At 37.1% G+C, this 22,544-nt stretch overlaps 2 protein-coding genes across 2 annotated transcripts in view; one reads left to right on the top strand and one right to left on the bottom strand.

Moving 5' to 3' along the window:
• The window catches only part of LOC121970268 (transformation/transcription domain-associated protein-like), a 42,187-nt gene extending 20,936 nt beyond the window's left edge, over positions 1-21,251 (bottom strand). Inside the window, exons 1-10 of the mRNA XM_042520864.1 lie at positions 21,056-21,251; positions 20,143-20,948; positions 19,930-20,055; positions 19,761-19,846; positions 14,115-14,223; positions 2,986-3,081; positions 2,796-2,858; positions 2,640-2,699; positions 1,445-1,513; positions 907-988 (exon numbers count right to left, since the gene is read on the bottom strand). Coding sequence (XP_042376798.1) covers positions 907-988; positions 1,445-1,513; positions 2,640-2,699; positions 2,796-2,858; positions 2,986-3,081; positions 14,115-14,223; positions 19,761-19,846; positions 19,930-20,055; positions 20,143-20,948; positions 21,056-21,113 — 1,555 coding nt within the window. The 5' untranslated portion in view covers positions 21,114-21,251. The remainder of the gene's footprint in view (positions 1-906; positions 989-1,444; positions 1,514-2,639; positions 2,700-2,795; positions 2,859-2,985; positions 3,082-14,114; positions 14,224-19,760; positions 19,847-19,929; positions 20,056-20,142; positions 20,949-21,055) is intronic.
• On the top strand, positions 15,476-17,842 carry LOC121970269. The gene is made up of 2 exons (XM_042520865.1): positions 15,476-17,255; positions 17,342-17,842. The coding sequence occupies exons 1-2, from the start codon at positions 15,739-15,741 to the stop codon at positions 17,760-17,762; spliced, it is 1,938 nt and encodes a 645-aa protein (XP_042376799.1). The 5' UTR covers positions 15,476-15,738; the 3' UTR covers positions 17,763-17,842.
• Positions 21,252-22,544: the final 1,293 nt, after the last annotated feature.

The raw sequence follows: 22,544 nt of genomic DNA, 5'->3' as shown, positions 1-22,544 counted from the left end.
AAATTCACAACAATATTCAAAGCTTAAAACTAACAATTAATTAATAAGCTGACAATAGTGCTAACATTTTTCATAATTACATCAGTCGAAGTCGCAGTGTCATGTAACATTAATTCAGAAAACATGTAAGATTTGTCTTTAACAGCCTAGTTGTTTCACATAGGTATATTCTGTATAATGTACTTTCCATGGTTTATAGAGGAGATTTTGTGTTTGAATGGAGAGGAAAATATTCTCCCTCTTCTCTGACAAACTGACAAGGGAGGATTGTGGAGAGTATGCAGATGAGGACAGTAGGCAGAGGAGAGGTTTGTCGCTGATCAAAGGGGCACTCACCGATCAAGGCAGAAGGCTTGCAAATGGATGGGGACAGATAACTGTCACTCATTTTGGGAGGTCATTTTCCTCCAAAATGTCTATAACTTCCATTGTAGGTCCTTTCACAGACTTAATATTAAAATTTTCTTCAAGCCTGACTTTACATTGCATCAGAGATCATAGGAAAAATATTTCCCAAGAAACAAGATAGCACACAAAGACAACACAATAGCCAGAAATTCTCTTCATTGTAATTTTGTTTGTCATTGTGGAATCAATCAAAATTGTTTTACAGTATCTTCTTGATCTTAATTGAGTTGATTGTGCCAATTACATATACTAGGAGATCATCTTTGTTCATCTATTTAGATTTGCATACAGGGCCCAAGTGAAGGATATGATCATCAAACACAGGACTCTCACAACAAGACCCAAGAAAAGAAAGACCACAAACAAATTGGTCTTTAGACAAATCGTAATTGTACAATTATGACCCATAAGTTTCTTCAGATGGGAAAAAGGACAAAATAACTGCAGTGCATTAGATAAATAATATTAAATTCAAGGGTCTAGTAGTAAAGTCAGTACCAATCACCAATGTTTTAATTAAATTTTTGTAATCACCGACTTCTTTGGCATATTCCAATGGAGTCTGAAAGTTAAGAACAGCCTACAGGAAGAGTGAAAAAAAAAACAGATTAATAAAGCACGAGAATACCGATTAAATTTCTACGAATGTACTGACCAATTCTAAACTACAACAAAGCATGAATCAAGAATGAAAAGATAGGTATGCAATGTAATATGACAAAGCAGAAACAAAAGGTAGAAACTGTTGTTTTTGGAGCAGCCAGAAATATATAGATAAGTGTTATTGGTAATTTTGGTATTTTTTACTTCAGAGCTTTTAGGGCTAACTTTCAGAAAAATGTTCCTTGGTATATGATGGAAGTGAATGAAACAAAATGAAGTAAAACAACACCAAGATAACACAACTACAGAAAAAAAAAACGTCGAAGGAAGAAAATGGAGCAAAGACCCAACAGACGCTGAGTATTAGTAAAACATCAAGGAAGTCCTCAGAAGAGCACCAGGAAGTTTTAGAGGAACAAATGTATTTCAGTACCTGAATGGGAACTTCAAGTTTTGACCTCAAGGAAGAATATTCTCTTCCTTCCTCTCCATCTTCCAAGAGCTGCAGCAGTGTGCAAAATGTAGTAAGAAGATAGATGCTAAACAAGACAAACCCAATCTAGACACACTTGATGAGAAAGTAAATTGCAAAACTAGGAACATGCACATGTAATAACAATTAACACAGACAAAAAAATGCTCCAATGTGTATGTGAATATAACCAGAAGATTTAACTATGCAAGAACAAATGAATTATCGGAGAGAGCACCTAGCCGGGCTGCAGAAGTGGAACAAACTATGAAAACAATAAAAAAAAAAAAATTAGCTCTTCTGTCCTGACTTATTGGAGATTACCTAGGTTTTGTACATCATTAGGATTTAGTGATCCCATATTATTTTAATCTCCTTTAAAGTTACGTAGAGTTTCCTTCGCACCCCTTACCCACACACACTTTCCAATACAGTACTGCACCAATTTATTAGTGGACAAGAAAATTGAAATTCCAACACAAGTATAGCAAACCTCCACTATAAACACTCAGCTGCATTACTGCAGAACCGTGGCCATGTTTGTGCCACATATACACCTTGCCCCGATAGAACTCCAGTATGAGCACAACCGCAGTGGTAAGAAGAAAATCTCACAAGTGCAACAATATAGAGAATCAAAATTATCAAGAGGATTGCAATTTCCTAACTCTGCCCTTGTTCAGTTATTATTTTACTTGTGAATCAAGGATATAATCTTGCATCATTGCAGCCTTGATTGAAAAGTTGCTGTACGTATGAAACAAAAAGTGATAAAACAGATGCAATACATTACAAGACGCAACAAATTTCATGAGGACCTACTCTTGACATCTTGCTGATACATGCATAAACAAGGACAAAAAGTATATGCACATTTTATATATTGTGGTTCAGTAATTACTAAATCAGTGCTCATTGGAAACTAAATAATCCTTCCATTTGCAAGCACCAGGAAGAGATTCCACGACTGTACCAAACTATTACTTATCACCTATAACAACAAACTACGATAGATTTTATCAATAGGTAACAGAAGCAAACATAAAAAAGGAAATATAGAAAACTACAGCTTAACTATTATACAAAGTTACATATATTGATATAACCATATGTAACACAGTAGAGGTAGGTTTGAATCAACAGAGAGTCAAAGTACCTGAGGTACAATGCGTTTGAAGGATCCAAATTTTCCAACAAAAGTGTCCAGAATGCGACCCTAAACATGAAAAACAATAAGAACCAAAAAAAACGTGTGAAAAATATTTTTTTTTATGGACAAAATAACCTAGATCAAAAACATAACAATTTGTACCAATAAAACTCGTGCTTCATCCATGCTCTGAAGGTCGACTCCCTTGTCATATATTGGCTCCACCTAAGGCCCAAAATAGTCAGTCAATGATAAAATATATGTATTAGGAAAATTATTTTCAGATTATTCAAAAATAGTATGTAAGAATTTAAGTTGATTCAACTTTCTTCAGGGAAACAAAGTTTCAAACCAGATTAAGCATCAGGCGGGCACAGGTTGTGTGAATGACCAGGGTTAAAGATGAGTCATGCATATTTCTTGAGAACAGATAGATAATCCGCGACAACTGCATGAAAGAAATATCAAGCAGTATTGATTGCAAATGCAAAAGAAAATAACAATATACTTGGCTAGTCAAACAACTTGAAGAGATAAAACTGATGCTCAATAATCCCTTAGTGTAAATATGTAGCAACAAAGTTCTTAGTGGATTTCATGTCAAATCAAATTGGCCTAGCACTCATAACAAAAAAATCACATAAATTAACATTCCAAAAGGAAATTCTATTGGTTAACAAGACATTTCCCATGCCAAGTATTCCTTGCTCAAAACCAAATATTTTAACTCTACCCAAGCATCTAATGAGAACAACAATGAATATGTTAACTAAAAAAAATGATCTAGTACATGTGTGTGGCTTTGTGCTAAAAATTTTTATATTAACAAATTTGTTCTAACATATACATTATAAATCATGCTTAACACCCATGTGTTATATGAATGTATATTAATTGTGGAGGCAAAAACAGAATTGTGTGGCAAAGTTTAAATAACATATACTACTACAACAACAACCAAACCTTATCCCACTAGGTGGGGTTGGCATTGTTGTTGTTGTTTAATGGATCCATTTGAACATTTGTCTTAGTTTAACGCTAGCTGGCAATTATGCAACCCTCCTCCTTTATCCGGACTTGAGACCGGCTAAGAGTGAATTCATCCAAAGTTTAAATAACATGTACCATCTGGAAATTGGATCAACTATCAAACAAGGAAAGAAAAGATCAAAATGAAAAAAATATTAACTAACATCATTTTCTCAGGAAGATTATGCATGTACTTATTCTGTTGCATATAGCAGTAGCTTCAAAAGTGAATGAAGATTGCAGAACTAAAAATCTTAAACAGGTTTGCTCAAGGCATAGTCAAAATATTTTGAAATTATGATCTTGATTTTCTGACTAAATACCAATTGCCAATGTTTTGAATGATCAAATTTACTTGAATTTTCTTGTCTTGTATAATGCTACTTTTATCTATCCTACACACCTGTGCAATATATTGCATCTTTACTTTTTTTAGAATTTAACAGAATAAAGTGACAATTGCCAGATTAAAATTAAGAATGTGATTTCAAGTTCAAGGTTTGTAGATTTACCCTGAATTAATATAAATAATTTAAAATATTTTCTCTAATATATATTACCTAGGTAAGTTCAACCAGATAGATGTCCAGGTCGTCATGTATTCCAACATGAACCCACTGACCACTGGCCCAATAAACCAATAATATAGAGCATTATTTGGGTTGATGTCAGTAGGGATGGCAATTTTCCCTACGGGTTCAAGGTCCCGTAGGAAAAACCCAAAATGGGAGAGGGTTCGGGGAGTTGTTTCGGGTATGGGTTCAGGTTCAAGGATTTTTAAAATCCCCGAAGTTAAACCAAGGCGGTATGAAGATGTTATCCCCATCCTCGAATCCGTCCCGGTTTTAATAATAATAATAATAATAATAATAAAAGTCAGATAAAAATCCCTCTGCCGTTCTACCCTTCGCTTGCGTCGATCTCCGCCGACGCCGCTCCCTTCGACGCCTCTCTAATCTCCCGTCGTCGCTCCCTTCCAAGTTCGATCTTTGCCCTGTGCCTCTCTAGTCTACCATCATCGGCATTAGCCTACACATCCTCGTATGTCATCGATCACTGGACTCTGCAATCTACATCTCCCATCGGCTCTTGCCTGTCGTATCCATCGTCGTTCATCACATCCCCACTCAATTTCCACCGCAGTTTAACATTTCAAAGGTTGCTCCGGTAAGTGAGGTGAGCCATATTTCAAGTTTTTGTTTGTGTCAATTTCTCTCTTCTCTTTCTCTTCCTGGATTCATGAATTCTACTTCGCTTCCTCTACTGGGGAGATGGTGGAGCTTGCTCTTTGATTGCTTGAGCTTGGTTGGATGGCTAGCTGGCTAGCTCTGGTGGACTACTGAAGTATTCTCATTCAAGGCTTCACTCGATTGCTTTGAAGGAGGTTCTAGTTGAAGTGGAATGGATGACCTAGCCCCTAGATTGGTCTTTCCTTTAGTATAGGAGGGCAACTCTCTTCTAGTGGAGAACCTGTCTGTTGGAGACTCGTGAACCACCCCTCTCTTCTCTTTAAGCTCGGTCGATCAGGTGTAGCTATTGATGATGCGATCTCATTCTAGTAGTGGATGTCGTAGGAATGAATTTGCTTCAAACAGGTCTTCTGTCATTATTTGCCTGTTCTTCTATGCATCGACAGCATCGCATTCACAAAATGAGGGTGTTCCAATCGAGGCAAACGAAGCAACTCTAAATAAGACTTTGGATGTTGAAATTGTGGATACAGATGGTGGAATGAAAAGCAAATTTAGATCTATTGCATGGGATCATTTTGAGAAAAAGCTAATTGGAGGAAAATGGAAACTGGTCTGCAATGATGGTAAGAAGACCTTACATGGTGATACTAAGAATGGTACCAACCATTTACTTGACCACATAAAAACATGCTTGCACAAAAAATAGAAGACCATAAAACAATCTCTATTACAGCCAACAAAATCCAATGATGGAACAATGCAACTTGGGACATACCATTTCAACCAAGATCAAGCGAGGGCAGAGCTTGCAAATATGATTATATTGCATGAGTATCCGTTATCTATGGTTGATCATGTGGGTTTTAGAATGTACTCTCATGCCTTGCAACCAATATTTAAAGTTGTTTCCCGGAACACGATCAAGACTCGCATCATGAAGATATTCTAGTATGAAAGAAATAAAACAATGAAATTATTAGACTCTAAGGCTAGTCGGATTGCGTTGACAACTGATATGTGGACGAAGTAATCAGAAAAGAGGATTCATGGCCATCACTTCACACTTCATCGATGTTTCATGGAAATTACACAGTCGTCTCGTCAAGTAAATTTTTTTCTCTTTAACTTTATACTTGTATTTACCATTAATAGTATTACTATTATCATTAAAATTTATTATATTTCTTTGTTTTTTTGCTAGGTTTATATATGTGTCGTGTCCACATACTGAGGTCCTCACAAATGCACTTGTTGATTGCCTCTTAAATTGGAACTTGGATCATAAGTTATCTACTTTAATTGTTGATAATTGCACAACTAATGACGCTATGATTGAGCTTATTCTGTACAAGCTTCCTCCAAGTTCACTTATCTTAGAAGGAAAATTATTTCACATGCAGTGTTGTGCCCATAATTTGTAGAATCGTGATCCTACATAGAATCGATTTAAGGTCAGGATCGGATCAATCGGAATCGGATCGTAGAATCATACGTTCCTACCAAAAACCCTTAAAATCTTATCATATATGATTAATAATTAGAAAAAATACCTAAAAAAATTATTTACATATAAATAGATAACTAATTTTGCATATATATACAATAATTTACACTCAACACCTCAGATTACATTACTACATGTACAAATTTAAATTAACTAGTAATTTCACTACCATTCTCGCATAGTAACAACATTTATATTTTCATATCATAAAATAAAAGAATATAAAATTTCTATTAAAACAATAATAATAACACATTCAACGTCAAAAATATTTCCTTAGTTTATAAGATGATCCAATTTAACGGCCAACAAAACACCTAACATACATAACAAAAGATATTGAATCCTTTGATTCAAATATGAACGCCGGAAATAATCTTCTAAAGACTGATTGATGTCAATACTAGACAATAGGCATCCAAAAACTCATCATTTTGAGGAAAAGAAATGACAGAATATTATTGATAAAAACTAACTCAAAAATAATTAAACATATGTTTAAATAATTTAAAACCCTAACAACAAGAAGAAAAAATAATAAAAAAAGATTAAATCTTCTGGGCATCCGAAAAGGATTTAAATGATATTTTTTTGTTTTGAAATAGAGTGATTAAGGATAAACTTTGAAATTTATTAAAGATCTCTGAACGAGCTTTGATTTGATATATTATAGGCCCCGTAGTTCAATCCAAGTCAAACATTATGACCTCTCAAAACTTCCACTGATCCTGCTCCGATTCTGCTCCGATCCTGTTACAATCCTATCGATTCTGTTCCGATCCTACCGATCCTGTTGTGATCCTACTGCAAAACTCAATTCTGCACAATCCTAGATCGATTTTAGATTTCCGGATCGTAGGATCGTACGATCCTACCATCCGAATCGCGATTTTGCAAACCTTGGTTGTGCCTATATTTTGAATTTGATTGTGAGGGATGGACTAGAATTAATCAATGATAGCATTGAAACAATTCGTTATAGTGTCGCATTTTGGACATCAACTCCAAAAAGAGATGAAAAATTTATTGAAACAACTTGACAATTGAAGGTTCCAAGCACAAAGAAACTGGAACTTGATTGCAAAACACGATGGAACTCTACATATTTAATGCTTAACATTGCATTGGAATATGAAGTTGTGTTTGCTCGTTTGAAACAATGTGTGGCTTTATATAAAAGAGTTCCCACACAAGAAGATTGGTCAAAAGTGAGAGATATTTCTTCTAAATTGGAGATGTTTTTTGATGCCACAGAGTTGTTTTCCTATACGAAGTATCCCACTATAAATCTTTTATTCTCAACTATTTGTGATATTAAGTTGGCAATTGGTGATTAGCTTCTCTCGGATGAAAATGTGGTGAAAACAATGGCAACAAATATGAAATTAAAGTTTGAAAAGTATTGGGAAGTGATGAATTGTTTATTGACAATTGGGAGTATTTTAGATCTGAGGTAGAAGATCGTTCAATTCTATTATCCTCTTGTTTATGGTGATATGTCTTCATATGAGATTGAAAAACTAAAGAAAAAGTTGTGTGATGTGATTGAAGAGCATGAGAAGAAATCCAAACAATCGCAGGAAGTGAAAAATTCACAATCTTCTTCTTCTTTAAGGCCTCCATTTCCTAAGCATGGACCGCGTGGTAGTTACGCTTATAAATTTGAGATGTTCATGGATTCTAATACTAGTACTGAACATGAGAAGTCGGACTTGGATTATTATTTAGAAGAGTCCCTTTTGCCAAGAACAAGTGAGTTTGATATCTTATGTTGGTGGAAGACAAATGGAATCAAATATCCCATTTTGCATGATATTGCTAAGGATGTGCTGGCCATTCCCGTGACGACCGTTGCTTCCAAATCAACATTCAGTACTAGTGGGAGAGTTTTAAGTGCTCACATAATAGACTTTATTATAAAACTGTCAAGGCTTTGATGTGTACTCGAGATTGGTTATGGAGTGAAATTCAAGGTATTAATTAGCTTTCAAATGAAATTATTTCTAATACTTTCTATATTGTTTTTCATTAAATATTTGTTATTTATTTTGTCTTATTAGATTCTACAATTTCAAATGATCAAAAGTTTGACAATGATTATGATATAGAGGTAAGTTATTTTTATTATTGTATTAAAGTGTTTTAAATTTAATTAATCTTTTTTTCTATATGTCTTATTATTTTGTAGGAGCCGGAGTCTTACTCATGCACAGTCACCGACAATAACTCCATAGAATGTTAGAAGTAACTCTGACGTCATTTGGTTTCTAATTATAATTCAAATCTCAATTGGTTTCTGATTAGAATTCAAATTTGTCATTTTCTTGAAATAACTTACTTGTATTTTTGTGCCCCTTTGATTGGAAGAATTGGGGAAAAAATGATGAGCTGACTTTGTGACATGAGAAAAATATATAGGCCTTTGTGACATGAGAAAAATATATAGGCCTATGGGTTTTAGCAAATAGTGAAAATGATTGGTGCAAGACAAGAGGTAGAGTTAGGTTGAGTTGATTAATTACCAGTTTGTGTCATATGAATGTTAAGGATGCTAAAAACTTTATAGTCTTGTTTATGCTACTACACTTATGGTTAAAGGTTTTGCAAATGTGACATTCTTCAAGTTTCTTATGGTTAGAATAAGTTGGTTGTTTTTTCAATCAAGTTGCATAATTGCACTATAAAAATAGTGTATGATTTTTGTCTCACACTTTCCACTTATATTATTCACATTTTGTGTTCAAATTCGCTCTAAATTTTACATTATCAATCAAACGTATTTTAATTTTATGGGATAATATTTAATTTCTTTAAATTTAAGCACAGTTATCTCACCAATAAGTCATTAACAAATGTTTGTTCTTATGTATACTATCTTGTTTTCCAACTTCTCTATTACACTGTCAAATATGCTTACCATAATATCTGTCTAGGAATACACAACTTTTTCTGTTTACTTCATTCTTTCATTGTTCCATTGTCTTAATGAATTGTTGTTGAACATTCAGGATTCACCACCCAATCGAATTCACTTAGTTACAATTCATCAAATGCTTTATCCCATCACAGTGGAGGTGTTGCAGCAAGTTTTTTCTCCATGTGGATACGTGGAGATAATTGTGACGTTCCAGAAGTCAGCTGATCAGCATCTATAATTTCCTTGCTGATTTGGTCCTTATGATTTTAATATGTATTCTCCAGATATTTTTAGTCATCTATAATTCCCCTTGTTGGTTCCCTTCTTTGTTTTTGTTCCTTGTTGGTTTATTTCATTTTCAAAAGCAATTGCCTTTCTTGTTGTTTATGTTGGAAGAACACACTTTGAGTTATTAACATTTTTATCATGGCATAAGCTTTTTGAAACATAACATATCATTTTTTATCATGGCAGAAGTAATTGTCATTCTTGAATGTAATATTTTATTTGTTTGTGAGGTTAGCTTTGGTTTTGGGGCTTCTTTTTCTCCCTCAAATCATGGATTAGAAAAAATTGTCATTCTTTTTCTCCCTAAACAATGTTCACAAATTGGGGTTTCCTCGATCAAAAAAAATTGGGATGGGATTCCCCGATCAAAAAACTTGGGGATGAGGGCGGGGACGGGGGCGAGGATGAGGATTTAATCCCTACAGGGCTGGGGCCGAGGATTCCCCGATTAGAAAAAATCGGGTTTGGGGGCGTGGTTGGGGATGAGGATGAGGGCAGGGATATAATTCAAGGGCGGGGATCGGATGACAAACCCACCCCCGCCCTGCCCCATTGTCATCCTTAGATATCTTTTCCATCCTTAAAATAATATCAGTATTACTTTTCTTAACAATAAGTATTGCTCCCGGTTTAAAATCTCGAATCGTATCGGAGTTTTGATTTATGACCCGTGTCAATATGGTTTTGGTATTTTTAAAATATAAATATATTAGTAAAAATAAATAATTTAATTTAAATATTAAAAAATAAAAATAAAATATTTTTAAAAAAAATCATTGCATCACTATTTAGTAAATAAAAAATTATTATATATTTTTGAAATTAAAATAAATAAATAAATAAAATATATATTAAATTAATGAGATAATTTTATTAGCCTTTGATGAAGTTTTTTTTTTGGATAACCCATATGTCCAGTTCTTACAATCCAACTAATCCTAGAAATGAACCGCCTAACCCCACATAAGTTTCCCACCAATCCCGAGTCTAAATCACAGAAGCGCAGCATCAGGTCGTCAGCAGCCAACCCTCGCAGTCTTCGACATCCCTATAAGACCATCTAACGCCGAATCAGTACTCAGCTTGTGAAGACAAACTCATGGGCTTCCACCCATGCGTACTTAGGTACACGACCACCTAGCCCAAGTTTTCCACTAAATTCAGCATCAAACATGTCCCAACAAAGTATTGAACCACGACACCTTGAGAATCCTCATTACGCCTTAACCACTTCACCATACCCATGGGGGCTTTAATGAAGCCTATTTAAATTATCATATTCATAACTGGAAGTTGATTGAAATTATTAACTTAAGTTCTAATTTATTTATTTTTTCTTTTGTGGGCATCGTGTGAGCATCCCGGCCACCACCCGCAAAGGTCGCAGCACTCCGTGCCCCTGCAGAGGGCCTCTGCGAAGGCACAGTGTCCCTGTGCCCCTCGCAGAGGGTCGCCGCCCAACGCAGCACCCTTCGCCTCAACGGAGGGAAGCTGTAGGGTCGTGGCACCCTCCGCAAGGGCGCGGAAGGCCTCCTTGAGGTTGCAACACCCTCTGCAACCTCGCTACGACCTCACAAGGTTGTCACGACCTAGCGACAGCTTCGCGGTCGTGGTGCCGGTATGTACCATTCCCAATCCCGCGTTGGAACAATAAATACCACATGTTCCGGGTGCCACGGCTCAGTATTTCAATCCATGGTATCACTCAAGTTAATAGTTACTAACTTCACTTCTTGAGCATTTTAGTGTAGCTTGAGTGTTGTCTTACATATCAGTATAATCTCCAGGCATCCCCTCTCTTCTGTCAGCTACTTATCAGCCTTCACCTTGGCTTCAAACCCTATTGTGTTCCCCAAAATGCCATAGTACAACTGTAATTCTGGGCATATATTACTAGTTGACTGGTCCACTCAAATTGATTTAATTATTAGCAGTTTTTTGGTTGCCTCCAGATGAATTTCACATGATTATCAATCTCACAATGGAATTCTACGTGATTTCAACGAGTTTTCCAATTCATTGGCAAATTTCAGACTATTCGAGTGTTCGTCAATCCCAATCCAATTAGACATCCAAATCAAGAAATGTTCATTTTGAAATTGATGAATAAATATTTAGCAATTTTGACAATACTTTCCAGGAATTTACAAGCATTGGCTTTCTCAGTTTTAGTCAGATCAGCATAAGTCAGTGTCAATGAGGATTTTATGTTGCTTTACTAAATTGACAGAATCAGTTATTCTTTTGAATAATCGATAGACCTAGTTAAATCAAAATTGCTCAAAAATAAGTTTTCATGGTAAGAAAGAGATCAGCAGCAAGCCAAGTTAATCAATATCAATTTGATTTCAAAGGCTGCAAATTTGTCTGTTCAAATGAAAATTTAGTGATGAAACTTCCCTATACGAAAAAATTCAGATGATTTTCTTTGTAAGAGGATTATGAACTATCATATGGGGGTAGCAAGTGCCAGAAATATTTTGTGAAAAAATGGTTGTAAAAGCTCATGTAAAAAAAACATCATTTACTAGATAATTGCATTCTGATATAGTTATTGGGATAGTCATATATGTCATATGAGACACAGCAAGAAGACGAGACAAAAATCTACATAACCATTCACTGAAATGATATAAGGAAGCTTGAGATTTATAATCTTCATGGGTTCAGAATGTGAGACACTCTATCAAGTCGAATCTTCTGTTTTTCTCAGTAGCTCGGTGACAGAGTGGTCTGCTATTAACTGACTGATTGCAGGTTTCAATCCAACTTGTGCAGATTAGATTTCATTCTTACTAAAAGAATGTACAACGGAATTAGGTAAAAAAGTAGGAGTAGGTAAACCGTTTGCTCTTGGCTATGCTGCTAGTGGCTCTCAGGAAATCAGAATAAGAGAGCACTAAATCAATGCTAATGAATCAATACATATAGGGATGTAAATGAACCAAATGGTTCGTGAGCTATTCGGAGCTCGGTTCGATAAAAAGCTCGTTCGAGTTCGTTCGTTTATCTTATCGAGCCGAGCTTGAGCTCGATTTCGAGCTCGACAGTTTTATCGAGCCGAGCTCGAGCTTAAGGATATTCGGCTCGTGAGCTCGCGAACATGTTTGTTTGTAGGCTCACGAGCCAAAAAACGAGCCGTAAAACGAGCCTTAAATCGAGCCAAAAAAACGAGCTCTAAAACGAGCCAAAAAAACGAGTTCTAAAATGAACCTTAAAACGAGCTTTAAAACGAGCCAAAAAAACGAGTTCTAAAATGAGCCCGAAAACGAGCCCGAGCTCGCTTAACGAATTAGGCTCGTTAACTATGATTATCGAGCTAATAACGAGCCGAGCTCGAACTGTTTGCGAGCTTAATAATTCCAAAACGAGCCGAGCTCGAACCTTGTAATAAAAGTTCGATTCGAGCTCGAGCCAAGCTCGAGCCCGAATATAACTTAAACAAGTCAAACCGAGCCGAACAAGCTCGAGCTCGGCTCGTTTACATCCCTAAATACATACACCAACTTTCGAGAAATATCCTTTAAGAAAATTAAAGTTTAAATTTGAAACAAATTTGGGGAAAAAAAAAGATCTGAAGCTGGTATAATTCTCTATACAGAAGTATGTCATTGTACTAAAATAACTGTACAGGAATATAGGATGAACATCTTGAAGAAATGGAAATATCAAAAAAGGTAATTTTTTTATTAAATGCTTCCTTATATTTTTACATATGAAGGATTAGTAATTTTTTATATGATGAGATGAGATACACCACATAAAATAACAACAATCTAGCTCCTGACTTTATTAAAAAAAAGGAATATCAATTACATTGACAACTTGCTGGCTTTATAATGGGATTATCAGTATATCTCATTGAATTTCTTCAGAACATTTTTTCTAGGATCAGATTCATACGAGCAAGAGCAAAAGTTAGGGAAAGAAATGAGACAGGGAAAAGAGATTGGAAAATTGCATAGGGAAGTATTTTCCTAATCTGTAATTCCTTAGCAGGAAAGAGAAAGGAAAATTTTTATTTTCTGAAATTGAATGCTTTAAAACACCCGAAAAAGTGTTTGGCGATATAAAATTGAGGCAAAGCTTGTCAAACACACAAGATTAACATTTCAGACCTGATTTGGGCAGAAGCAAAAAGGAATGTAACTGAGGTAATAACTTCCCAATGGCTTCCCTGCATCCTGTGATTTCCACTCCAGGAAATGCCAGTAAATAGCATCTTGGATAGCTTTTATCTAGGCCATTTTCCTTTTATATAGAAAGCTAGTCACTAAATTTCAATGAATAATTTATGAATTATAACTAGAGCTCCCATCGTGGTTTTGGCCAAATACTACTAGGGACGACAAACAAAACTAGCAGAATTGGTTTGGATGCCATGGCACAATTGCTTCTCATCATGATAAAACTACTCATTATCAATTAGTAAAGGGTTGTGGATTTTTTCCCCTCACCAATTGGGTATCTCTCCTCGCATGAGAAATATTGCGATAAATAAAACATTAGCGAGTATGCAAAGGTAATACAAGTTGAACAGACTAACAAACCTGAGCAAGAGAAAGCTCCCCCCGAACATAGTGTACCATTTCTGCAAGAAGGCTATAAGCTAATGGTCTCAATGTCTCAATACAAACCCGTCCGGTCCCAATTAAAACTCTAGCAATTACAAAGTCAAAGTAAATAGTCAGAATCATTTCCTAAGAGTATAGTGAAGAACATTGCAAATCTCATAAACAGAGTTCAAGATAAAAGCACCAGCAACGACGATGACAACGAAAATACCATGAAAATAGCATCTCTAAGATTTTCTTACCATGAAAATATTGACAAATCATAAAAATATCTAAATATTTATAGGATATTTCTAAATGCGTAATGTATACCATAAGATCAAATCGATCCTAACTCTATTTAGGAGGAAGATGCCTATAACTACCTCCCTTCACTTGTAAATCATCCTCGAGAATTAAAAGTACTCTTTAATTACTAATCACTCAAGCCCTATCGATCCCTCTTAGCTTCTCTTGTGTAGGTCACTAGCGAGTTAGGCTTACTTAGCAACTTTGCGGAAATAAGTTATCAAAGTGTCGCACTAGCGAATGCTGCTAAAATTAAATTAGGCCAGTGACAAATGGTATCCAAGTTAGGTTCCCATCATTTTGCAGCTAATTATTATGTTTAAGAGAAATGGTGTTGGACACTGAAACTTTGAGAAATCAATCTTGTGCCCTAGAGAAGTAGCACATACAAGGAAGATGTAACAAGGCTAAGGCAACAGAGGTGGATGTAGTGAAGCACGAGTTGCTACCTTGAAGAAAGTTATCTACAAGGCAGGTTGCTTCTAGGTAAAGTTCATTATTGGGATTTCACCAATTGTTTAGATGGGGTAGAGACGAAGTGTGGAGACTTAGGTGTCGCCACCAAGAAAGTCATGCACGATTGGAAGAATACTTACCATGTGGAGTTGCAAGCTGCCAGTCAAGAGCTTGTCAAACTTAAGCATTTATGCAGTAGAAATTACAAACATATAGGCAAAAATGAACACGGGCACACACAAGGAGAGTGATAGGCACACATGTGGGACCAATGTTGAACGTAGAATCGCACGATTCTACGCGTTTTTGGTGGCCTTCCGCGTTGCGTGCCCAGGCGGAAGCGGAATCGGGTGGAATCGTGCAGAATCGCGTGGAAGCGTAGCGGAAATCGTAGACTCGTAAGAGTCCAGCGATTCTATGCGAAATGTCCGTTGGTTTTCCAAGACCGGAAGGTCGATCGCAGCGATCGATCAAACACGGGTCCAAGAAACCCTAACTTTCCTAAGTCGCGTCGCGAGCCATCGTTGTCGCAACTGTTGTGCTTCGTTCTTCTTCAGCAACCATCGTCTCCTTCACGTACGCGCCTGTCTCCTCCTCCCTGTGCGTCCGGTGTGCGTCGACCGGCACTGTGACTGACTTCGATTAAAGGTACGCCACCATCCGCCTCTGTCCCTTCTCCATCTATCTCATCTGTGGGTCTCTGTTCTTTACTTCTTTGGCCGTCTCTGTCCCGTCTGCATCTCTGAAGGTTGTTGGCCACGTCTGTGGTTCGCGAGCTGCTGTTGCAGAGTTGCAGTGTCGTTGGTGAAGCTGAAGCTGCGTGGTGGTGTTCTTGTTCTTCTTTAATTTCACGAAAATGAGTAGAGAAGCTAGTGTTGGTGGGTCTGGTGAAGCAAGCTCCAATAGTGGTGCAGCCACTCCAAGCGTAGCTTCCACAACTAGTGGAACTTCATATTCCAAAAGATTGGCAGTGAATGCTCCTGGAAATAGATCTGATCCAGGTTGGAAACATGGAATTGCAGTTGATGAAAATCCAAAGAAAGTGCAATGCAAATACTGTCAAAAGGTGATAAATGGAGGGATTTATAGACTCAAGCATCATTTGGCAGGAACACAAAAGGATGTTGGAGCATGCAAGGCTGTTAGTGATGATGTAAGGAAGGAAATGTGGAAAATTGTATCCTCATTGCAAGAAAATTTAATAAAGAGGGCAAAGGAGATTGAAGGAAGATCAAGTGATTCAAGTCCTCTTGGCCAATATGAAGATGAGGAGGTGGAGGGTGCAAAAAGACAAAGGCGAGAAATTGCAAAGAATCCTGCTGATCTATTCAAGAAAAGGGGTGTGAGTAGTCAAACTACCATCAATGGCATTTTCAAGAAGAATTTGAGGGAGGAAGCTTGCCAAGGGATTGCCTCTTTTTTCTACAATAATGCTATACCTTTTCATGTGGCAAAAAGTGATGAATTCAAGAAGATGCTAGACTTGGTTGCAAGACATGGTATTGGCTTTAAGCCTCCATCCTACCATGAGATTAGAGTCAAGTATTTGAAACAACAAGTTGATTGCACCAAAGAAGTTATAGAGCAGCACAAAGCATTTTGGAAGAAAATGGGATGCACAATTATGACTGATGGGTGGACAGATAAGAGGAGGAGGACTATATTAAACTTCTTGGTTAATAGTCCTATGGGAACCATTTTTTTGAAGTCAATTGATGCATCTGATATATCTAAAACAGCTGACAAGATTTTCAAGTTGATGGATGAAATTGTTGAAGAAGTTGGTGAAGAGAATGTAGTGCAAATTGTCACAGACAATGCAGCAAACTACAAAGCAGCCGGGGAGATGTTGATGGGGAAGAGAAAGAGGCTATATTGGACGCCTTGTGCAGCTCATTGCATCGATTTAATGTTGGAGGATTTTGAAAAAAAGATACCAATACATAAAGAGACAATTGCACGAGGTAAAAAGATCACAACTTACATCTATTCAAGGACTGCGCTTATTTCTCTATTGCATCATTTTACCAAAGAAAAGGATTTGATTAGACCAGCCACTACCCGTTTTGCCACATCTTACTTGACTTTGGGTTGCTTGAATGACAATAAGGGAGCATTGATTAGAATGTTTACATCCAAAGAATGGAAATCTAGTCAATTTGCAAAGACTAAAGATGGAAAGGTTATTGAAAATGTGGTAATGGATAAGGACTTCTGGAAAAGCATTATTACATGCTTGAGGAGTGCTTATCCTTTGATCAAAGTCCTTCGTTTGGTAGACTCAGATGAGAAGCCTGCCATGGGGTTCATTTATGAGGAAATGGACAGGGCCAAAGAAAAGATACAAGCTGCCTTTAATGGTATTAAGAAAAGGTAACTTAATTTATTACTAATTATTAAATACTCGTATAAATTTATAATTTCTTGGAAACTAATTCAAATTTTTTCTCACTCTTTAGTTACTTGCCTCTATGGGAAATTATAGATGCAAGATGGGATAATCAACTACATCGGCCTTTGCATGCTGCAGGCTATTACCTTAACCCTCAATTTCATTACAGTCCTAATTTTAAAGCTGACTTTGAAGTGAAAAGAGGAATATATGATTGTCTACAAAGGATGGTTGAAAGTATGGAAGAAGTAAAGAAGATTGATGCTCAACTGGAAGACTTCAAATATCGAAAGAAATTCTTTGGTAGTGCAGTAGCCACTTGTGGAATTGAAACCAAAACTCCAGCACAATGGTGGGAATCATATGGTTATGAACATCCTGAGTTGCAAAAGTTTGCTATTCGTGTTTTGAGCTTGACATGCAGCTCATCTGGCTGTGAGAGGAATTGGAGTGCATTTGAGATGGTATTGCATTTCATTCTTGAATGAAATTACCTAGTTGTATGTGATTATATGAGTATGTGTTAATTGATTTTGTTATTATTTAGGTCCACACTAAGAGAAGAAATCGTTTGAAGGCAAAAACGATGAATGACGTAGTCTTTGTGATGGCTAATTCAAAATTAGCCAAGAAGAAGGAATTGAGGAAAGTCAATGACTATAGCATTGATGACCTAGCTTCTGATGATGATTGGATTGTGGATGATAGTGAAAATTTAGATTTGGATGCTTCAATGAAGATTTGGTTTCAGTTGAAGAAGGACCTAGTAGTGGAGCACCTCATAATGATTTGGAGCTGCCTAGTTATGATGATGATGAAGTTGAAGAAGGTGGAGATGCCATGGAGGATGCTGGAGATGAAGAACACATGGAGGATGATTATGAATTCATGAATTTATGAAGCTTAGAACTTGACTATTATTTTTCATGTTGTAGACTTATATGTTATCTAAAATTTGTGACTTATGACTTATTTTATGTGTGGATTGTAGAAGACCTTATAAATGTTTAGTTTAATCAAATGTTTAATGTGTTTTTGAGGTTATTAATCTTATCTATGTTATTTTCTATGAGTATATATATGTTTATATATAATTTTACATTTTGGTAGAAACTTACGATTCGTGTTACGATACTACGAGTTTACGATTCTACAACTCCCTTCCGTTTCAACGTAGAATCTCGATTTTGACAACCTTGTGTGGGACTAGTTCAAGGTATAAGTGTGAGGAACCACAACTCTATCCCAATGTCAATAATAGCCATCTATAAGATGACTACAATGCCAAAGAGGTTGATAGTTTCTTGTACAACCTTGAGAGTTTTTTTTTTTTTTACTTTAAGGGCAAATAGGATGACACTTCGAAGATTAATGGTGCATCCATCTATTTAAAAGAGGTTGTGCAAATGTAGTGGCGTTGTAAGTTTCACCATAGGAATAAGGGTCTTCACTCAATAGACACTTAGGAGGACTTCAAGAGGGAACTGAAAAGGCAATGATACCCAACCAAACACCAAGATTCTCTCTCCGAAACACTATTCGACCTTCTCTTGTGTTCTTGACAAAGCTCTTATCCACCATTATTCCATGTGACATCAAGCTTCTATTGATTTGGCATTTCATTTCCGTGGTCGTTCTTCTCTATTCTCATTTCCAGGTCACTTAGTTTATTTCTTGCATCATGAAGATTTGTTCCTTTCATTGTGACTGAGTTGTTCCTTCCACAACATTTTTATTGAATTTCGATGAAACTTTCAAGTTGAGTAATCCTTTCATGTTACCCTTTCAAGTTGAGATGCCCATGAAACATTTCAACTAGTGTATTATAAATTTATAAATATTTTGGTATTTTACTTCTTTATGTCAATTATAAAAAAAATAATATCAAAATAAATCGACTTGTAGAAGAATAGAATTGCACAATTGTTGACTGCCTAGGCAGTATGCATCCGGCCAATCATCTACCAACTAGGACCATTTTTAACACATTATCCACATAGTATTAGGCTACTAGCATTATGCTTCAATAATATAATGAGCAAATTATCCATAAATTAAATATCAATTATCTAGATGATAGTTTATTAACTTAAATAAGACAAGTGTCTTTCCCTACTGCCGTAATAATGAAAATATCCACTTTTTGCATATGATATTGTATAGTGCTCCATTGCTTTCATGTAGCTGGCAACTTTATAGCTTAAGCCTAATTGGTAAACTCAAATGTTTATTACATGGAAGGTGTTGGACTATAAATATCCCTTGTGTTGAATCTCAGATAAGAACAAAGTTAAGATTACATGGCTACATAATTATCAGAGGCAAGTTTTGTTTTTTCCAACTACAAAATAACATAAGCAAAAATATAATTGCACCTTATCATAGTACAAGGGAGGAAACCAAATCATCCCCAGACTGAAAGCAAGCTACATGAGAGAAAACAAAGAGGGAAATTGAACTCCAAAACAAATATAAGATGCTGGCACCTTTCATCTAAAAGTGTGTCGATAAGAGGGAACAATCCTCTCCTAATGTCAGAGCTGAGAACATGCTTTAAAGCAATCAACATTTCCTGGAAAATGGGAGAGAACGTACCTTTGAAACAAGATAAACCAAAATTAACAAAAATGTGTTCTTACTCAGCAGACAACCCACCTTTCTAATGGAGACAGAATCTGGACAAGTTACAAGCAAATTCACTATACTCTTGCAAATACTCTCCTCGTGAGGTTTTATATAATCAGCATGGGTCTTCAACAGATAAGTTAAGAATGACAAAGTCTGGATCACAAGGAAATAAAGTATGACATCAAATCGACAAGCTGATTAGAATTATAATGATAGAGGGAGAAAGACAGAGGGGAAGACCTTGACTTGTGCTCCTTTTAGTTCCACAAACTGGGGCTTCTGATTGTTGGAGACCTTCTCTGGCCCAGTTATGGAGATGGAAGAAACCAAAAGTGGCAAAAGGTAAGGGATATTCGTCTGCACGAGCTTCGGGTAGAGCTGGAACAGAAACATCACTACCAGGGGGCTCTCCGTGACTATCTTGAACGACCTCGTGCTAGGGTTCAACTGCCCGGTCCCTGAGTAGGGCGACACCACCCCGCCAATGCCACCGTGCCCAGGTGGCGCATCGAGTCCACTGCCATCATCCCCCCTGCTTCCCAATAGATGGGAAGATGGAGGTGGCGGTGGGGAAGGGGAGGCGACAGTAGGCCCGGTGGAAGAAGATGTGCTGGGGCTGCTGTTCGAGTTGAAAATGTGGGATACGGTGGCAGGGAAGTTACGGTAGATGGAGCAGACAAAATCGATGAAGGGCTGGACCTCAGCCTCGACGGTGGGGCGGAAGTTGCGAAGTAAATCGAAGATGATGCGAACAGAAATGAAAGCGTTATCCTCGTTATCGTTCGTGAGCACGGCCAGAGAAAGCTTGAGAAGGTCCTGGACGAAGGGGCGGAGCACCTCGCTGTGAGGAAGGCGGTTGAGGATCTCCACCACTACGTTGCGAAGCTTGTGCTCAACGCTCTCGGTGGTCTGAGGCGACGTCAGTTGTGTGAGGATCACCGTGAAGGCGCGGAAGTAGCACCTGAGGAAGTTCAGATACTCCGCAGTGTGCGCGATCTCTAGGCTATCCCTCACCTCCATCACCATCTGCAGCCGCATCTGCACCGCTGCGAAAGCCAAGAAACAGCAGAAACCTCCATGAACAAACCATCTTTTTCCTCTCCGACCACACCGAAATCGATGTAAGGGGAAAAAACACAAAGAAAATACGTACACAGATCCGGCTCGATGAGGCGCTGCGCGTGCTGCTCGTAGTTGAGAATGGGCGCCATCTTCGTCGTTTCGAAACCCTAGAGAGGAAGGGCCAGTAGGGTTTAAACGGAAGGGGGGAGGGGACTTCGGAGGTTTCTTCGATCTTCCGGAGACAACGAGTTCAGGCGAGAGAGGTACGGGACAATGCTGGTCATGGATTTGGACCCAAAATGTTTGCCTTCTTCGGCCCAAACCCAAATTGTTAAATACGTCTTCCGTTCGACTAAAGGTTCTTCGGGCTCAATTTAGAATTTACCATGATTGGATTTCTCTGAGAGATAACTAAAGGATTTAATATTTGGATTTCAACAGCGTGTATTATAAGATTTTTTTTAAAATTAAAAATGAGCATAAGAACGTTGACCTGACCGTTAAAGCTATAAATCAATCCCATGTTTACGAATAAGTTTAGAATTAGAGTTTATTCATATTCATTTAAAATATATATAAGATGGATTAAATAAATAAATTCGAATAACATGTTAAATTAAATTAATTAAATAAATAAATAAAGACACGTCTAGAAATTAGAGTTAAGGGGGCTAGACTTAATATAATATATATATATAATAAAAAAAAGTCATTTACAATATATTATCCAACAGAGTTGTGCCTTATAAGATTTTGAAACATAAAATTCATCTATAATAGAATCTATATCTATATCATTTGTTAAATCTCGTCTAATATAGAGTATCAAGTAATCTTCAAGAAGACATCCTCCATTTTATTGTGAAGTATCGTCTTTGTTGGTGCAATATCCCTAGGTCAAGGTTGACCTGATTAACTAAGCTAGAGTTGGCTTAAGCTTGAGTCTTGATGTTTATATTTCGATGTTTAACAATACATGAAGATTGTAGATGCAATCGTTCGTTTGGGGAGATTGTTGATACAATTCCCCTCTGATCAAGGTTGACCAGTTAGATGTGAAAAAGAGTCAAGTAGGTCAAAAGATTGATCGGATACTTAACTGGAAAAGTCCTAACTGGAGGTTAGGCAGTTGAAAGTCCTAGTGAGTGAAGCGAGACAGTTGGAAAATTCTTGCGAGTGAAGTCAGGTGAAAGACCTAGTGAGTGAATCAACTGATCGATTCAGAAGCTGCCAATCAATTAGCCGATCGATAGAACTCAATTTTTCTCGCGAGAACGCGAGGTAGACGGAATCGATTCCGGATTTTCTGCAAAGAGCATAGAGGTGCTCTGAATCGATCGATCGATTAATTCAAGCCTCCCCAATCGATCGGTCGATCTATTGGGATGTGACCATTGCACAGGTAGCAAGCGATGGACGGCTGGGATGGCACGGATCTTACGTGATAATCGATTGGGAGCATGCCCAATCGATTGGGAACCCTAGGAGCGCAAAGTATATAGTCATTGGCTAGCTTCTTCTTCGCATCTCTTCTCCCGATGTACACACAACTTCTCCGACTACTCGCTGTCAGTTCTTGG

Source organism: Zingiber officinale, chromosome 4A, assembly GCF_018446385.1.
Source record: "Zingiber officinale cultivar Zhangliang chromosome 4A, Zo_v1.1, whole genome shotgun sequence".
Lineage (NCBI taxonomy): Eukaryota > Viridiplantae > Streptophyta > Magnoliopsida > Zingiberales > Zingiberaceae > Zingiber > Zingiber officinale.
This window is presented reverse-complemented; position numbering and strand designations above follow the sequence as displayed.